Source organism: Tachysurus vachellii, chromosome 5 (genome assembly GCF_030014155.1).
Source record: "Tachysurus vachellii isolate PV-2020 chromosome 5, HZAU_Pvac_v1, whole genome shotgun sequence".
NCBI lineage: Eukaryota > Metazoa > Chordata > Actinopteri > Siluriformes > Bagridae > Tachysurus > Tachysurus vachellii.
The window spans coordinates 30,757,589-30,775,370 of NC_083464.1; the positions used below are offsets into that span (position 1 = coordinate 30,757,589).

Sequence of the window (17,782 nt, forward strand, 5' to 3'; positions counted from 1 at the left end):
CCCAAAGGAAGGTCAAAGTATTATTGAACCTTGCCTGGATTGAGTTTACAGAGACTTCTCCTCAGAGTCATGCCTAGGTGTGCTGCTCAAAGACTTAACCAAGTTTTCCTTTGACTGATCTGTGAGAACTCTGGAGTAAGAGTGATACCACCGCAGTTAAGATGTTTAGTACCGTTGCTTACATCACGTTTGTGAGAGTTTTTTGCAATTCACAGTAATTAGAATTTTTGTGGAAAGTAGGACAGGTACCTGAGAGTGGCTCCATAGTGTTACTGAGGTCATGCTATAATTGAAAACAGAGGGGTGTGACTGGGATGTACAGCCTTCCAGATTATGTAATAGGAAGGTCAAAGAGGTGTCAGGGGTCAAAGACTTACTAGAATCTGTCTTGCTGCCACCACTATTTCTGGTTTTCATTGCCAGAATTTCATGGTGGAACTGAGCAGCAGAGGTGTCCAATATTGGACCAATGAAGTAGACCAATGACACACACATATTCTGATTAGAATCATAAAGGATTTATATATCTTAGAATCCTATTCACACATGATGGGAAAAGGCTCCACCTGAGATACTGGCAGACCGACTGGGCCAGTGTCATTGTACTGGTCTGTAGTGATGGAGCAGTAGCTTCGTTTTGGGATGAAGCTTACCAAAGTATTTCATTCCATATCCTCGTCTGTGTTCACCAGCTGTGGGTAATGACTGAAAGAATAAGGTCATGGATATGGACACCAGAAATGATGTTACTCCACAGGGTAGTTGGGCTTACTCTTCTTGATTAGCTCATGAATCAAAAAGTTAAGGAGCCAGCTGAAATGATAGAGCAAAGACTTGCTTTGGGGATGACATGTCACAGTTGGCCTCATAACCCACATTAAATCTACATACAATGATATTATTTATGTGCATGTGTTTCTAGGCAGCAGAGCGTGATTGGGAAGAAAAGCGGGCAAGTTTAACCCAGTTTAGTGCCCAGGACATAAATCGTCTCCTGGAGGAGACACAAGCAGAGCTGATGAAGGCCATTCCAGATCTGGATTTTGCTGCCAAGCAGATCACCAAACCTGCTGTTCCCCCAAAACCACAGCTCTCTTCTTTACCCAAGCCTGCCTCACCATCCTCCACACCCAGCTGTACACCTGAACACCAACCGGGAAAGCCGCCACCTAAACCAGCTGGCAAGGATGGCATTCAAAGAAGAGAATCAGGTAAAATAATTTTATAGTAATTCTAATTAGCCCAATCTTGGACTCACTTAAATTTATGGAATTTTCCTTTATCCAGAGAAACTTACAACTGAGCAATTGGGTTAATGGCCTTGCTCAGGGGCATCTCGGTAGTCCTGGGGTTTGATCGATCTTATGATCAGTAGGCAAACGCCTTAACCACCGAGCTACCACTTATCTCTTAAACATTATAATTTGACAGTTGAAGGATTTACATGGTAAAATAAAATGGACATTTGCCTCAAGAGTTATTACGGTCATCAAGCTAGAGACCCTGTCCTCTGTTTTCCTGGCAAAAGAACCCATAATCCTTTAAATAATGCAATGACAAATATGGCAACCTGGTAAATTGCCAAAACTTTTCAAAGTATGAATCATATATAGTTCCATTCTCAGCTGTATGTTTGGTCATGTAGTGTGTTGTCCAAGTTGTATGCCAGAAAACTTCTTCGCCATAGATCTTACTTGCTCTTTGCTTTGAATTGTTATAATATTTGCATTTTGAAGACCGGTCTACATTGTGTGCATGTCTTTGCGTTGTATGTACTGAATGACCGTAGGGGAGTTGACCGTTCCAAGGTATAGAACAGAGAAGCCGTCCAAGTCTCCACCACCTCCGCCACCACGCCGCAGCTTCCCATCGGGGCACAGGCTCACGACCAACAGCAGCGGAGAGGTCATCATTGTTAACAAGGGTGTTAATGTAAGGAATGGATTGTTTTTTTTAATCCATAAGGTGCTTTGAAAAAAATACAGAACGGTTTTGAACAGGGGATGCCGATCTTTGCTGTCGCACAGCTCCAAACTCACAGAGAATAGTCAGTATATTCAACTAAACTCATTTACATATTGCATAGTCTGTCTAATTTGCATGTGACACTGTTCACACATTTACATTTACATTTACAGCATTTGGCACACAACTCTTCCAAGTGATCGGTGGTGTGCAATTAACATTTATTTATCATTCATTCATCTTCTACCGCTTATCCAAACTACCTCGGGTCACGGGGAGCCTGTGCCTATCTCAGGCGTCATTGGGCATCAAGGCACACTGGACGGAGTGCCAACCCATCGCAGGGCACACACACACACACTCATTCACTCACGCAATCACACACTAGGGACAATTTTTCCAGAGATGCCAATCAACCTACCGGGGGAGGAAACCGGAGTACCTGGAGGAAACCCCCGAGGCACAGGTAGAACATGCAAACTCCACACACACAAGGAGGAGGCTTGAATCGAACCCCGACCCTGGAGGTGTGAGGCGAACGTGCTAACTACTAAGCCACCGTGCCCCCCTAACTTTTGTTTAATTTACCCAATTTCACATGCAAATTAAGACCTGTTTATTTATTTGAGATCTTAATTAGTGAGTAACATGATGTTTTAATTTCATTCAGTGACATTTTACAATCTGAATTCAATAACAGACTTTCCAGTTAGCTAACTAACAATTACTAGGCAGTGAATCTTGACCAGATTTTCCATTGGTACAGACTAATATTTGGTTACTTCCAGACACTCCTTCACTGTCTGCTTTCTACAGAAACCGGAAAAGAACGAAAACTGTGAGGAGTCAGATTCACTAGTCCAGTCTCAAACACAACCTGTTAAACTCAGACGACCTTCAGCATCTGACGGGCCTCGGCCCTCCTCCACGCCGCCAGTTATTTCTGCTTCTGGGATGAAAGAGGATGAGGATGAGGAGGAGAAGATCATGGCAGAGCTTGAGGTAGAATATGTATGAAGAAATTTGTGCTACAGTATTTGTTGAGGTAGTGCGCTGTGAAAAACTCCTGTTTTCATATGATTTATGTTTTTTTTTTACATATATAATTATTTATTATTCCAGTGATGCTGAATTTCAGTCAAATGCTAATGCATTGCTGCTCCAAGCACACAGTGGTATTGTTTTTGTCATGGCCCCCTAAGCATTACTCTATAATTATCATCTCATTATGTGTTTGTGGTCTCAACTGAGAATGTGAAGAATAACCAGTGGAGCAATGTATTTATGCAAAAAAATTAAATAAAGCAGCCAATTAGGAGCTTAATCTCAAATATGGTCATATCTCAATTTCTCCTTTCACTCACTCACCTACTCACACACACTCACACATACACACACACACACAAACACGACAGATCTTTCAGCCAGCACTGGTAAGGCCCGTCACAGCCAAGTCCATCAAGCTCCCACAGTCCACCAGTCCCGAGAGCAGCGATCACAGTTTGGGTCAGTGGACATGCAGCAGTTTGTGGTTAGAGGTAACCGGTTAATTCACCCTCCCGGTTTTCCTTCTGCTTAGATCTTCATCATATCGTCACTGTCTGGCAGAATCCTCGTATCTCCAAAACCGTCATTTTTCAGGAAATTAAAAAAACGCCGTACCTTATCTGCAGTGCACAGGGTTTAGTCCACGTTGCAGTGGATTGTCTTGCGCTAAATTCCTGTCCTCAGACGAGCACCAGAACTAGCGGGGGTCAAGATTTTTTTTTCTCTTGAGCCCAGTGTTTTGAAGACATTTACCTCAGAAGACGTGTTGAGTCGTTGCGACTCTTCTTGAGCAGAAATATGCCGCGAAGCTCTCCCGCGGAGTGAGGAAGAGGTGGACAGTTGAAGTGTCCAATGGAGTTATGAGATTTGCGCTCAAGCTATTTTCAAGACTTTAGATTGGTTAATAACTTGTAAAAATAACAGACCCACGTGGGGACTGAACAATAGCATCGATATGTGAAAAAATATGAAATTGACCAAATTTGGACATACGAGGTTTCCGCCCGACAGCGACGAATACAGAATTCACTGGCAACTTTGAGACAATTCTTTATATAGTACTCTGTATTAACCATTGTTTGTATGGTAGATACACAACATAATCATTAAAACAGATTAATAAACATGTACCTGTAAATAACTTTCTGTAAGGAGTCTCTAGTGTCAGTGTGAACAAATTTAACACTTTTTCAAATTAAACACTTGTGCTTTAATTGGAATATATTCAATGTTGCTTCTATTACTAGTTTGATTATTATCTTTTTCAGAACACCCTGACATACATTATACATGTAAATTGTCAACTGGGTTAAAATCTTTGCGTCTCAGTCAATGTGTATTTGAACCTCTAGTTTTTAAAAAACTTCAGTAAAAATGGCTCAAAACCTTGCCAGTGTATGATGGGTGTAAAGAACTTGTCCTCTATTTCTCTATATCTCTTTCTATCCTTCTTTCTTTACCTCTCACTCTGGAAAATTGCGTCAGAAAATCAAGTAGCTGTGACAACAAATGTTCTCCTTTATACATTATTGTTGTTCATCGTTCATTACAAATTTCATAATGTGTAACATTTCTAGTCTTCAAAATAAGTAAATAAATCAAATCTCTATAGTCTTCACTGAAGTACAGTTGAATTGTTGATTCCAATTAGTGAAAAGAAAGCACCTCAAACTATCGGTTACTAATTGCTATCGCTTGTTTTTAAAGCGTTATCTTTTCTATAGTAACTGCTTACTTGCGTGAAAAATTTGTGGACTGGATTATTACTGGTAAAAGATTTCTGTGAAGCTACAAAATGTTTTATTCCTTATTACAGCATATATGGTGAGTCAAACAGAACGACAACATTGAAAGAACACTTTATATAAAATAATATTTTGGCATACATTTTATAAGGGGTCTCACGCAACGACCTTCAGGTAAGCAATACGAAAATTAAACCTCTGGCTTCATTTAATTGCTTCAGCCTGAACGGATCGTGTGAGAGTGTTTTGCTTGCGTTCTTGTTTGTCTGGTGTAATTTACAAGTGTCACTTTCGCTGTTTAGACATTTCGCATGTGGGCGGTGACACACAAAGTGTGTGCTTTCTGTTGTTCATGTTGTAGGGTAATATGTTACGGCAAAGTCCCCTGCTGGAAGTGTCATAACAAAGCGAGTGGAAATCGTGTCTTTAAAAAAAAAAGAAAGAAAAAGAACAACAACAACAAAAAAACACACGTGCTAAATGTCAAACTTTTTCTTTTATATCTTGCTCTTTATATATCTTAAACTTCTTAGTTTTTCCTTATAGTCTTCCAAGACTTTGTGCTAAATAGTTTTTTTTTCTCCTGGTCCAGAATGCAGGAACTCCTCAAGGGTCGGTTAAGACGTCGTCGTCGTCTCGTCTGAAACAGCTGCAGCAGAGCAGTCTGGAGCGGAAAAACAGGAAGCAGCGCGAGCAGCAAGGCCAGCAGCAGGTATTTCACTTCTAAACAGCTACTGGCGTTAATGCTTCCGACAAAACCTGATGCCTGCTACGCTAGCACCGTACACTGATGAAACTTGCTAGCTGAGTGCTAGTCTGTTTTTGCTAGCACTTAAGGACATTTGAAGTCGACACACAAGTCGCTAAGCACAATAATGATCACCTGTCAAGTCTGAAGCTAGACTTTTTTTTTTGACCATGGGCATGATGTCTACCTCTCTGCAGGGGGTTCAACCATTCAGCAGACCCCATTTAAGAGCTTTCAGGATTTTTTTGCTTCCTCCATCTTCATACTAAACAGTACAGCTCCAAAGTTATGCCTCAAGCTCACACAAACTTCCTGTAATGTGTCACAGCAGAGCAAGTCCTCGTAATAAAAAAAATTACAAAAAAGCCGTCGGGTCACTTTGCTCATGTCACGCACTCGTTTTTATTTTCTCCTTCTTTTTCCTGCTCTCGTGTATAGCTGCAGTCTACTGAGCATACTGGGGGGACTTTACCTTCTGTTAACCAAGGGTTATTAATCAGTTTACATCATTACAAACTGCACTGCAGGGCTTCCTGTTTTCTACATCTAAAGAGTTGTTGCCCTTCTGTCATTTTCCCTATGGACTGTAGACACCTCTTTCTACTATGCTGTGATCTCCAAAAAAAGAAAGATAGACTATAGCATTTTACCTTTTCCCTTACCTCAAGACAAATTTGGTGTTTAATATGGTTTAGATGTCCAACAATATATCTAACTGTATACTTAGAAGAAGTTTGATGTAATTTACTGAATGTATTTGTTATATATATTGTCTCACAGATCTTGGCTTGCCCGTAGTTACATAACACTAACCAGTGATTTTAAACTTTAGCAAAATGGCAAACGCAGGAGGTCTGCATGATCCGTCTTTACTGGCTCAGTATTGTCCTCAGTTTCACTCATAAACAGGTAAGACATGAAAGAACAAACCCAAAGTCTAAAACGCACCATAGTGAATGTTTTAAAACTGAATAAATCCAATGTTTCTGATCAAATGTAAGCAGAAGATGAAAGCAGATGGTGAATAGGAAACGAAAAAGCACTTCAGAGATGAAGCAGAGAAAAGGGAAGCACTCCAAAGACTCTCGAGTGACTCTTATCTGCAAGGGCAGCTTTGCAAAGTCACAGTGCATCAGCTATTGCCAAAGAAAGAAAATGGAGAGAGAGAGAGAGAGAGAGAGAGAGAGAGAGGTGGGAAAGGACAAGTAAGCACTGAAGGAAACAGAGTGAGTGCATTAGAGACCATTAGCTCTCCATGAAAACCTTATCTAGCTAGCTGACAGACAGCAGTCCAATGAGGCTTGTTAATCCCCCGTAACTGATCCAAGGAGGAAATAGCGACAGAGGAAGATGAGAGAGAAAGTGTCTGGAGACTCAAAAGGGAAGACATTCTCCACTAGGTGATGTGGAATTAGGTCAAGAAAAGTAAACTACCGAGTGTGTGAACATTGAGTGATGTTCCTCGGATGAACACAGGACAATCTTTATTATACAGTAGGAAAGGAGGTGAGACCATTAGGATGTCCATGTTTACCATCTACAAAAGCACAAAGTCAATCACGAGTGTAAGATCCAATCAGAACTGGAGCATAGACCAAAGCGGAACTCAGGTTTGTTTGAGCCTTGATCTTCGGAGCCAGTGGAAACCGCGTGGGCAGGGCTGAGATTGGTTTGGGCCTTGATCATTTGAGCCAATAGAAATAAAGTGGGCAGGGCTGAGGTTTACTTGGATGAGTAGCTTCACACGAGACCTGACTAACACCACTCACATAGACTATGATTATTTTTTCAATCTTCCTTCCAGTATTGTTTGCATCTCTGAATATTTCATCGATGCGTCAATGAAATTTCTAAGCTTGATGACCCGTACCCCTAAAGTGCTCATATACAGTATTCACTTTTTTGACCTGATAAAGCCACAAGCGATCCTTGAGCTGGAGCCAGGGATACCAAGAGATTTAGTGTTCAGAATCAGAATTAGAGTCTGTATTTAGACAGCTTTATTCAGCCTGTCTGAAGAACTGTAAAAACTCACTGAACCTTAGCAAGCCATTCAGTCTGGTCACCATGCAGTGTGTGGTGTGAGCACCGTGGACGAAACCACAGCATGACTCAGATGCCAACCATCTGTCAGAGACGTGGTTGAAGCCAGGCAGTTTCTGCTTTGTACCCAGCCAGAGGTCAGGCTAATTTGGCATGCTAGCATGCCCTGTGTGCTGCCTCTTCACAGAAAACAGCCTTGATACGAGTCTGAAGCTCAGTCTGGTAATAAATCTAATTAATCCTCTGTCTGTGAGCCATTTTGGCTAAAGAAAGCAGAAGCATCAATTATATGCCACCATTTCTGTGGAAGAGATGTTTTATTCAATCAAAGTCAAATGGATTGCTCCTAAGGTCATTGATTAGCATCTGAAGGTGCCATCAGGCCATGTTTACAATTTATACAGCGTGTGTGTTCATGATTTATGCCAAGTGATTGTGCTGAAGTTTTTTTGCTTAGCAGAGATCTGCTCTTTTTGATGTCACTGAACAAAAGGTTCTGGTAGAAGAACATATTAATTAAATAATGCTTAATAATCAGAGTTGAAAATTGCAATAGCTCAAGCCAACATTGTTTGTTTTGGTGCTGTGGGAGAAGTTCCTCAGAGGCAGGCTAAAATCACAAGGCTAGCATGAGGTAACACACGTACTGTAGTGTGTAAATCCAGGCTTAAATCCTTTTTAAACAAAAGTTAAAGGGACGTTTGCTACAAAACATAGGCTAACGCAGAGAACACATATTAGACGTCTGACCTGAAATTGTTCCATAGCTGATTGCTGCACTGCTTAAATCTTCATGGGCTTCATGGACAATTTCCATAGGATAATAAAGAAACTGTAGATGATCGTGCTTCTTCATTGCAGTTCAATGTTAACTGGTGAATTACCTGCTGAAAGCTGATTGGTTGATTAGGGCTAGAAGGTAATAGTCAGCTATTTTACTGCTTTTCAACCGCAAGACTGGTGCAGTAGGTGGGGCCAAACTTTCATTAATCTACTTACTCGTTCCTTACACTTGCAGCTTAATACATAAATTCTTTCAGTGTAAATAGCAAATAATTTTATAAGTCACCGAACAAAACCAAACTGAATAACAAGGTCTGTGTGTAAGTGAGTAACATTGCAGTTAAACTTGTAGAACGTTTGCTGCAACGTTAGCCTCAAAGCTGTAATGCAAATCATTTGAAACAGTGTAGAATCCGAACACTGTTTTTGAGGTAAGTGGAAAATTGTGTAAAACTGATGTCTTATTAAAGTATCCCAAAGATTTCTATTTATTCAGCTCCTTTTTTTTTGGGTCACAGCATAATTCCACACCATATTGTACTTTGATAGTGAAATGAATAGTAAAAGTAAAAGGGCGTGTCCAAACTTTTCACCAGTGTCCAGCTGTACAGCAGGAAGTCCTCCAACACTGTTTGTATGCGACAGATATTTTTTTTGTTTTTTAATAGGGTTGTTTTGTTTGTTTTTACAATTTTAGCCATCCAATTAACAGTTTTGTGTCTTCTCTTTTTTCCACCCTCAATCACCTCTCCTTACTTGCTTGTTTGCTTGCTTCATGCTTGCAATTCTCTCCACTGGCTAATTCGCATTCTGTCATTGCTTTAAAAAAATGATTATTTGGCATGCATCAGGCATAACCGAATGCTGTGTTTCATGCCCTGAAGAAAGGAAATAAAATTCTGATTAAGGCCTATTCTTTTTCAAATAAATTGAAACTTTTTTCAAACCTATCCTACTAGATCTAATAAACAGATTTGCACTTTTTGTTTCCTGAGGCATAACCCTTTTTGCAAGTCAATTCCCGTTTCCCTTTCTAGCCAATCACAGCCTCTTTTTCTCCTTACTGGCATGTTGCCATTAATTTCAGCCAATCTCTGTCCTTCGCTCTGTCCTCCCCTGAGATCTGATCCTATCCAAGGTGATTATACCATGAAGGTGAACTGCGAGGACGACGCATGCACCGGACCCTGAGTAGGAAACTGAACGTCAGGCTTGAACATGTTATAATACATTAGGGTAAGTTAGAGTAATTAAATGTAATAATGTATCACTGTATGTACAGGTAAATAACATCAACATCAGCACCACGGGGTATTTAATCTGCAGCCCATATGCAGGTGTGCGGTGAGCAAATGTAAATTCATGTATTGGGATCAAAAAAACTGCACTTCATAAAAGCAAAAAGATTTAACAAAATGCTGTGTTTTTTTTTTTAATTCAATTTCTTTAGTTTTGCTCTGGAGCTGCAAGTCTATAGCTAACATAATATAACTAATAAAATATCTAAGCTTCACTAATAGTCTCTCACCCCTTTAACTTTTTCAAAAAAATAAATATTAGGCTCTTCCTGTACTTGATTTGACGTTAATAAGCTATCTTTAGTAATAAAAAACATGTTATAGAAACAACAACAACAACAACAACAATAATAATAATGTCACCACCTGGAAGTTGATGGATTTCCTTTGTTCTTAGTTGTCCTTTTTTGTAACTAATGTCCTTAGTTACTGTACTTTTCTATGATGTAACTGTGGAACATCTACACTAAGTCAGTTACGCTATAGAAAGCTATAAACTCTCAAGTTACCAACTACAATTTAACAAACAGTTTATCATGTTACAGAGGAACCGGAAAGCACAACCTTCTCTGCCCTGAAGATTTTCCTGAAGCGTACAAGTTTTTGCAACACGCTAAAAAAAAAAAAAAAAGGTCAAATAAAAATCTCCTTACAGCCAGTTTGTTAAATGTCTACTAAACAAGTCTCTGCACAAGTTGTTACTATAGAAACTATGATCTATTAGAAGTATCACCTTAATCAGTCACTGTTCAGATTTTAGATTTTCTGACTTTGAAATTTGCGATTTATCTTCTTATGTTTTTGAACTGTTGAAACTGCAAACACATGAAAGGTCTTGCAGAAGATTTGCGGAAAATCGGCAGTAATTTAGGAGAATTGCTGCTGTAGAAAATGATTTAACAACTTTCTGACTGGGGAGCACGGTGGCTTAGTGGTTAGCACGTTGGCCTCACACCTCCAGGGTTGGGGGTTCGATTCCCACCTCCGCCTTGTGTGTGTGGAGTTTGCATGTTCTCCCCGTGCCTCGGGGGTTTCCTCCGGGTACTCCGGTTTCCTCCCTCGGTCCAAAGACATGCATGGTAGGTTGATTGGCATCTCTGGAAAATTGTCCGTAGTGTGTGATTGCGTGAGTGAATGAGAGTGTGTGTGTGTGCCCTGCGATGGGTTGGCACGCCGTCCAGGGTGTATCCTGCCTTGATGCCCGATAACGCCTGAGATAGGCACAGGCTCCCCGTGACCCGAGGTAGTTCGGATAAGCGGTAGAAGATGAATGAATGAATGAACTTTCTGACCGATTCACAATCCAGTTGTATAAAATCTTTCAGGCTTCCAATATAAATCCCGAATTACACTTTGTAGGCAGGGCATGGATGTTGTGCTTTAAACCATCAATAACTTAAAACTTGACCACCAGGTAGTTATTTTATTAATATTTATTAACTGGACTTCTATTGACTTCTAGTTTAGTCTTGTAGCATCAGTGCACAACTAAAAAAAAAGAAAAAAAAAAGTCAAAAATTGTACAAATTGGATTGTTCACCACACCATAAACACCTCTAAACAAACAGAAACCTAACAAATTACATAGCACTTTCGAAGAGACCTCACTATCCACGAAACGCATATACGAAATTAGCAACCAACTGTGATAACTGTGACAAATTTAGATGTATTTATTACCAAAATTGTGTTTAGGAAATACTCCTATATAGTGTTTGTATGATTAGAATCTTTTGTATTTTTGTATTTCAGAAGGAATGAGTACACAGAGAAATCTGGAAAAAACAAAACAAAAAAATGCTAAGCTGTCGAGCGAGGTGTGCTAATTTTGTGTGACAGAAAGCTAACATGCTATATTCAATTAGAGTTGTATATCTATATATAGATAGATAGAGAGAAAGAGAAAGAGTTTATTCTAAAATATTAATCGAATGCACAAGAGTGATAGTGAGAAAACCCACTTTTTTTAATAGTCATTTCACTTATCTTTTTAAAATCAGTAAGCATAACTATTTTTTTTAACGGATAAATGTTACATATTAATTCATTATTAATTGGAACTCTTTCCAGTTTTGAATAATTATTATTATTATTTTTTTTTTAAACCCCCACAAGATTTAGGTGTTTTATCTGTAAACCCGTTAAAGACAATCAGAGCTGTTTTAGACGTGATTCTACACGTATTTTACACACTATAAGGCGCACAACGAAAGCTCCGCCTGCCTTTTCTGTTGTTTTTATTGGATATTCCTTTACTCTTGTAGTCTACAAAGTTTCACGTCCCATTATTGTAGCTATACTTCACGATTATATGGTTTTTGTTCCATTACAATGAATTTTTGTGTTGTCATTTTTAAGGGCAGTATTTATTTTTCTTTTTTGTTTTTTTAATCCCGTTGGTGTTGCCGTAATTAAGGGCTGTATTGTTTTTTTATCCCATTATAGTTTTGCTGACCTGTTCCTTTTGCCACCCCAGTAGTTTTCTCCCCTTAACCTGTCCCAATAGTTTTGACTTCTGCCATAGTTTTTGTCCTCTTAGGGTTACCGTTGTCAAAGAGCTGTGTTGGTTTTTCCCTTCTATTCGTAATGCCACCCTCATCCTTGTTGCCATAGTTAAGACTCCCAAAAGTGTTGACACCCTGTTAATTTTTGTGTTGTTACTGTTTCTGCACTTTTTTCCTGTTAGCTTTGCTGCCATATTACTGTTTGTCTCCGTAGCATTGCTGTACTTATGGTCTGTATTGTTTTTCCTCCATTTAGGTCTGCGGTCCTGTTACCGTTTGACCTTTTAATGTTGCCGTATTTAAATACGTGGTGTTGTTTTTGTCCCATTAGAGTTGCCGTTACTTTTTTCCTGTTAGTGTCACCAACTCATTTGTTTTTTGTCATGTTAGTTTCGCTAGAGTTCAGCCAATGCTACAGTCCTGATATTAATCTAGGAGTGGAGCTACTGTAAATCAATTAAACGCAAGAGAAATACACATTGTTCTGCGTCTTAGAGTTTGTAAAATATCTTACTAAATGATGGTATAACTGCAGTGGACTTTTAGTCATTGCTGCTAGCCCTGCTGAAGAGGATTTTTACAAAACTCTCGACTCAGACACCGAGCCAGTTTGATTCAGCCCTGAAAAGATGGCCGCTGGCATTAAACAAAATTCCCTCTTTTATACGTGTCGCACTTTTAATTCTTGGGCAGTGAAGCATATTACAGAAGCACAGATCTCTTGGCTCTTCAATCTGCTTGTCTGCTGAGAAAGCACACATAGGGGTCTCCGAATGAGCGTGAAACAAAAAGTGTAGAAAATCCTTAAATGTACATATTCTGTGTTATTCCAGTGTACTAATTTAGTGACTTTGTATGTAAATTTTTTTTTAAACGTTAATAACAAGATGTTAGTGAGAAAACAATCCAGGCTCATGCAAAATTCGTAAGATTCCTAACGAGCGAGAGCAATTGAGACACATTTCATTTGGAGGATGATTTCCACCCACTCGCTCGAGCGAATTCTTGCGAATTTTGCTTTCGTGAGTCCACGTTGGCGAAACTGCATGTACTTGAAGTCTGCATGCAGAAGCAACTCTGTACACTGTTTTTGAGTGTAAAATAGAAATGAATTCTGTATAAAAAAAAACACATACAAAACATATTTTTTTGTTAAAAGATAGTATCATATCACGTACGTGTCGGGAGTCGATCTGGCTCACACGCTTTACTGTCGTCTGTAAACCTCGTAACAAAAACTATTGTTCAAAACTGTGATTAGAACAATAAAGACTGAATGCATATTTCCAACCGATATGAATAACAGCTGTATGGAGAAATTATAATGCTGCTCTTGTGGGGTTGTGTGGGGGGAAATTATGAAACTTACTTATGTACCAGAGACTGTTGGTTTTGTATATTACTGTTGTGTTTTTGTGAGTATTAAAGTGTTCAAATCTTGTACTACGGTCTGAATCTTTATCTCTTTATTTATTTTCTTTATTTATTTAGACTCTAGAAGTATTATGTAAATCACAGTCCATAATTTGGTCCTGGTTTACTCCTTTAACTACAGTATACACACCACTTTATTAGGAGCATCTTTACATTCATGCTCATTGCTGCCATCATGTGGCGGAATCACAATGCATACATTTCCTGTGAGTAAACACACCATGTTGATGAGGAGGGCAGAGGTAAACTGCTTGGCTGTTGCCGTGGTGAGCAGAAAAGCAACTCAAGGCATCAAATGCTTGAAGCAAATGAGCTGAGGGAGAAACCAGCAGACGAGTACCAGATGACATTTACAATCCTGTCATACAAGAGAAGGTCTCTGATGCTACAGTGAATAAACCGTGTGTGTGTGTGTGTGTGTGTGTGTGTGTGTGTGTGTGTGTTTCAAAGTCATACAACATTTTAGACATACACAAAGCACTGATATGTCCAATATAGAATGCAGTATTATGCATTTATCAATATAAGCCACAGACATAATTTAGTATGTCTTTGCAATACATTGTCCTTTGTCTTAACACATACTCTAAATAAAAACCTTTTTTCATCTTAAATGATTTCCATGAACTTTTGAGGGACGAATCATAATAAAGTACTAAGTACTAAATCACCTTATCATTTGACTCATGATTGACTCATAATTGACTCATGATCATTTGACTCATGATCATTTGACTCATGACTGACCCGATCATTTGGATCATTTGACTTATGAATGACTCATGATCATTTGACTCATGATTAACTCATGATCATTTGACTCATGATTGACTCATGATCATTTGACTCATAATTGACTCATGATCATTTGACTCATGATTGACTCATGATCATTTGACTCATGATCAACTCATGATCATATGAATCATTCATGTGTCAAATGATCATGAGTCATTTGACTCATTTGACTCATATATGACTCATGATCATTTGGATAATGTTATCGATATGCCCTTCAGGCATTGTAGTCGATTTATTGTTCCATTATTCTGTCTCTATTTTGCTGCAAATAAAAATGAACAACTTGTTTTAAATTCGGTGACTCAAACCGGTCAAAACGTTGCATGAGTGCAGCGACCCAGCTTTGAGTAATTCCCTGTTTTACTCACGGTTTCCTGGTTTGATGTAACAAACTTTAACATCTTCATCTGCAGACCGTTGGGATTGTGCCTGGCTCTCAACTCCATGTTTGTCGTTCAAAAACATCTACATAATGTCTTACAAAAACATTTACATAATGCCTTACAAAAACAAAGTGGAACGAAAAGTTGTAAAGTTAGAAAACGTGCGTCTTAAACCGCACTCTCTATTATCATTTGACTAACATTCTGTTGTCATACATCATATAGCATTTAACCTTTGACCTCACATGTCAATCAATCCATAAATCATTTTTACATTAAAAATAATAAATAAAAAAACAACGTAAAACGTAAATCACGTTCATCCAAATCTAGTAAAAAATACAAAATATATCCAAAATTATAAATTGTTAATTCAGTAAATAAGAGTAGAAATGTGTCATTTATAATAATAATAATAATATAAAAGATATAATACCGTGTAATGTTTAGGTCACATGTCATATCACTTGTTTTAATTATTAATTTATTTAGTTGTATTTATTTATTTATTAAACAACGTTTAAGTAAATTATAAACAACTTAAACACACACTGATACATGTTATTTCATGAAAAGGGGCGGGACTTCCAGAACAGCAACACAGCTGTCAATCATTCCAGGTTTTTTTTTTTTGGTGTATTGTTGAGCAATAAACAGAGATTCTTGCTGTTGTTATTGCTGTTATTTGAAAGACTTACATGCACTAAGTGATTCATTCGTTTTTATTTGCAGCTGCAGGGGTCAGGGTGAAGTTTCTCTTCATGTTCTGTGCATATTACAGTTATTATTGGTATAATTTTGTGTTTGCTGCAATGTAATTACCACATGATAACCGTGTTGTTATGACAAAGACCGCACGGCTGTATTGTTATTACCGTGTATTATTAAAATGTCATAAGAATGTTAACGCTTAATTATCCGAATCACTGGAGCCCATCTCTATGTAATTGGATGCCATTTATTGATTAATAAGGTTACATGTACATAAAGCAACAATTCCCCACTATAAGCAAATGTTAGTTAAAGTATCTTGAAGCATTAATGTTCGTCACGATCAAAATTCAAACGCGATGATCACAATGCAAAATCCTGTTCATGCGAGAGTCAGAATTATAAATGCAATGCAATGCATTCGACAAATCTTGGTACATGTTGGTACAGTTAGACCGTGTTTTTTTGTGCATGCCTGTATGTGTGTGTGTGTGTGTTAAAGAGAGATATCTGAAGACACTTGTAGCTTCTGTGCTGGTTTCCATTTGTAGCTGAGTCTTGCTCCATCAGCTCTTATGTAGGGCTGACTTCTCAGACCTGTACACACACACACAGAGAGAGACAGAGAGAGAGAGATGCACAAAATCACTGCAGAATTGTAACACTGCCAGGTGAAAGAACAAAAAAAAAGTAAAATCACTACCAGAGAAAGACAGAAACAGAGAAAGAAGTCTATGGAGGACTCAAGTCATTGAAGTTGGAGTCAGAAAGCAGCCGGGATGAGCGTTTCCCTGAACGAGCCGTGAAAGGAACAGCTTTCAAAGCTAAGCGGTAGAGTGAAGAGACAGAGAAAGCAGAACAAGTGAATCTTAAGAAAAAAGAACAACAAAAAAAAGGACAGATCATAAAGACAGGTTCATGAATAGTAAAAAATAAATCAGATGCGAATGCTAAATCAAAGCTGACCTGTGATGATGTCCTCAATGGTGCCGTCCTCACCCTCACGCATCAGAGGGGACACCTGTCTTCGCTTCAACTCCGCTATCAGGTCAACCTGCACCAAGCGCGGCATTGTGGGCACCTGCCGGGCAGCAAGAAAGAAATGTTTATTGACAGGTTTGCTCTGGTCTCTGGACGTTTCTCTGTTTTAGTGGGAAAATATAAATTTAATGCTGGATATTTAAAAACACCCTGAACATCGGCGAAAGGTTCACGATTCTCAATTTAAATGTCATGTTGGTCCTATAGCAGCTTTTCTATCAAACTGATTTCTTTTTCTTTAGGTAGATCTTTACACTCGCTTTCTTTCTTTCCTCCTTTTTAAGCTCGATCATCTCTCTTTAAGCCTGCTCTCTGATCTGTACCTTGCTTCCAATTTTCTCATCCTTCAGCATGGCCGCTCCTTTGCTCGGGTCGCCTCCGACGACTCTGTCTCTCTTCCTCTGCTGGTTCTCCTGTTCAGCCGTCTAGGGAGAGAAGTAAATTCGGCATGGTAACCTAACCATGACGTCGCAGCTGAATGATAATTCAGTGAATGGAGCAAAATATGTGAAACATCTTTACATGTTTAGCTGCATTAGTAATGTAAAAACTAATGAATATGCATGAATATGCAAATTGCCCATCATGCACCGTTACACACATATCGCTTCCTAAATCATTTTTTACACAAGTGCTGAAACATTGTTGTGAATGTAGTGCTGTATTTACCACAAATGACAGTTTAATGATGGCATTAAACAGTTTTTGATGCTAGCTAAGTTACCTTATAAGCTTTAATGAACCTAATGAATATGAGGAAGAACATAGAAGGGGGAGTGGTTTTGGGATTTTCCCCAAAATACTCCACCACTGATTCATACACCTCCTATAGAGAGAGAGAGAGAGAGAGAGAGAGAGAGAGAGAGAGAGAGATGTTGGTGTTCTGTTGTGTGTTATTGTCCATTTTATTATTTAAAGTAAAAACGATTTGTTCTAAAACCATAACAGACATTCACACCTGGGCGGTTTTTGCGTCTTTAACCACGGCATCCATCAGACTGCTGTTGTTGGACAGGAAGTCCTTCAGGATCGAATTGTCTTTCTGTTCCTCAAACTCCTTCTGAGTCACTTCCATTCCTTTCTCGAGTGCACGAACGTCTAATAAAATGCTGTCCAGTGAGACTGAGAGAACAGGAAGAGGAGCAGATTAAAAAAAGACATTTAAGTGGTGTCACTATCTCTATATATATATATGTGTGTGTGTGTGTGTGTGTGTGTGTGTGTGTGTCTTGGCTCACCCATTGCTGCTTTGTCCATGAAGTGCAGCTCAGTATGAAAG

At 38.9% G+C, this 17,782-nt stretch overlaps 2 protein-coding genes across 9 annotated transcripts in view; one reads left to right on the forward strand and one right to left on the reverse strand.

Moving 5' to 3' along the window:
* LOC132846402 (SRC kinase signaling inhibitor 1-like) overlaps positions 1-13,576 on the forward strand; it is a 46,706-nt gene extending 33,130 nt beyond the window's left edge. For 2 of the 3 annotated variants that reach the window (XM_060871112.1, XM_060871114.1), the window contains 4 exons: positions 923-1,211; positions 1,790-1,932; positions 2,782-2,967; positions 5,350-13,576. In XM_060871112.1, the coding sequence (XP_060727095.1) occupies positions 923-1,211; positions 1,790-1,932; positions 2,782-2,967; positions 5,350-5,484 (753 nt within the window). In that variant the 3' untranslated portion in view covers positions 5,485-13,576. The remainder of the gene's footprint in view (positions 1-922; positions 1,212-1,789; positions 1,933-2,781; positions 2,968-5,349) is intronic. The other variant, XM_060871113.1, reaches the window with a different exon arrangement.
* A 2,119-nt stretch (positions 13,577-15,695) lies between these two features.
* Positions 15,696-17,782, reverse strand: part of fmnl1b (formin-like 1b) — a 23,271-nt gene continuing 21,184 nt past the window's right edge. For all 6 annotated transcript variants that reach the window (XM_060871119.1, XM_060871118.1, XM_060871117.1 and 3 more), the window contains exons 21-26: positions 17,742-17,782; positions 17,462-17,625; positions 17,228-17,329; positions 16,827-16,928; positions 16,429-16,543; positions 15,696-16,059 (exon numbers count right to left, since the gene is read on the reverse strand). The exon at positions 17,742-17,782 is cut by the window's right edge and continues 89 nt beyond it. In XM_060871119.1, coding sequence (XP_060727102.1) covers positions 15,959-16,059; positions 16,429-16,543; positions 16,827-16,928; positions 17,228-17,329; positions 17,462-17,625; positions 17,742-17,782 — 625 coding nt within the window. In that variant the 3' untranslated portion in view covers positions 15,696-15,958. The remainder of the gene's footprint in view (positions 16,060-16,428; positions 16,544-16,826; positions 16,929-17,227; positions 17,330-17,461; positions 17,626-17,741) is intronic.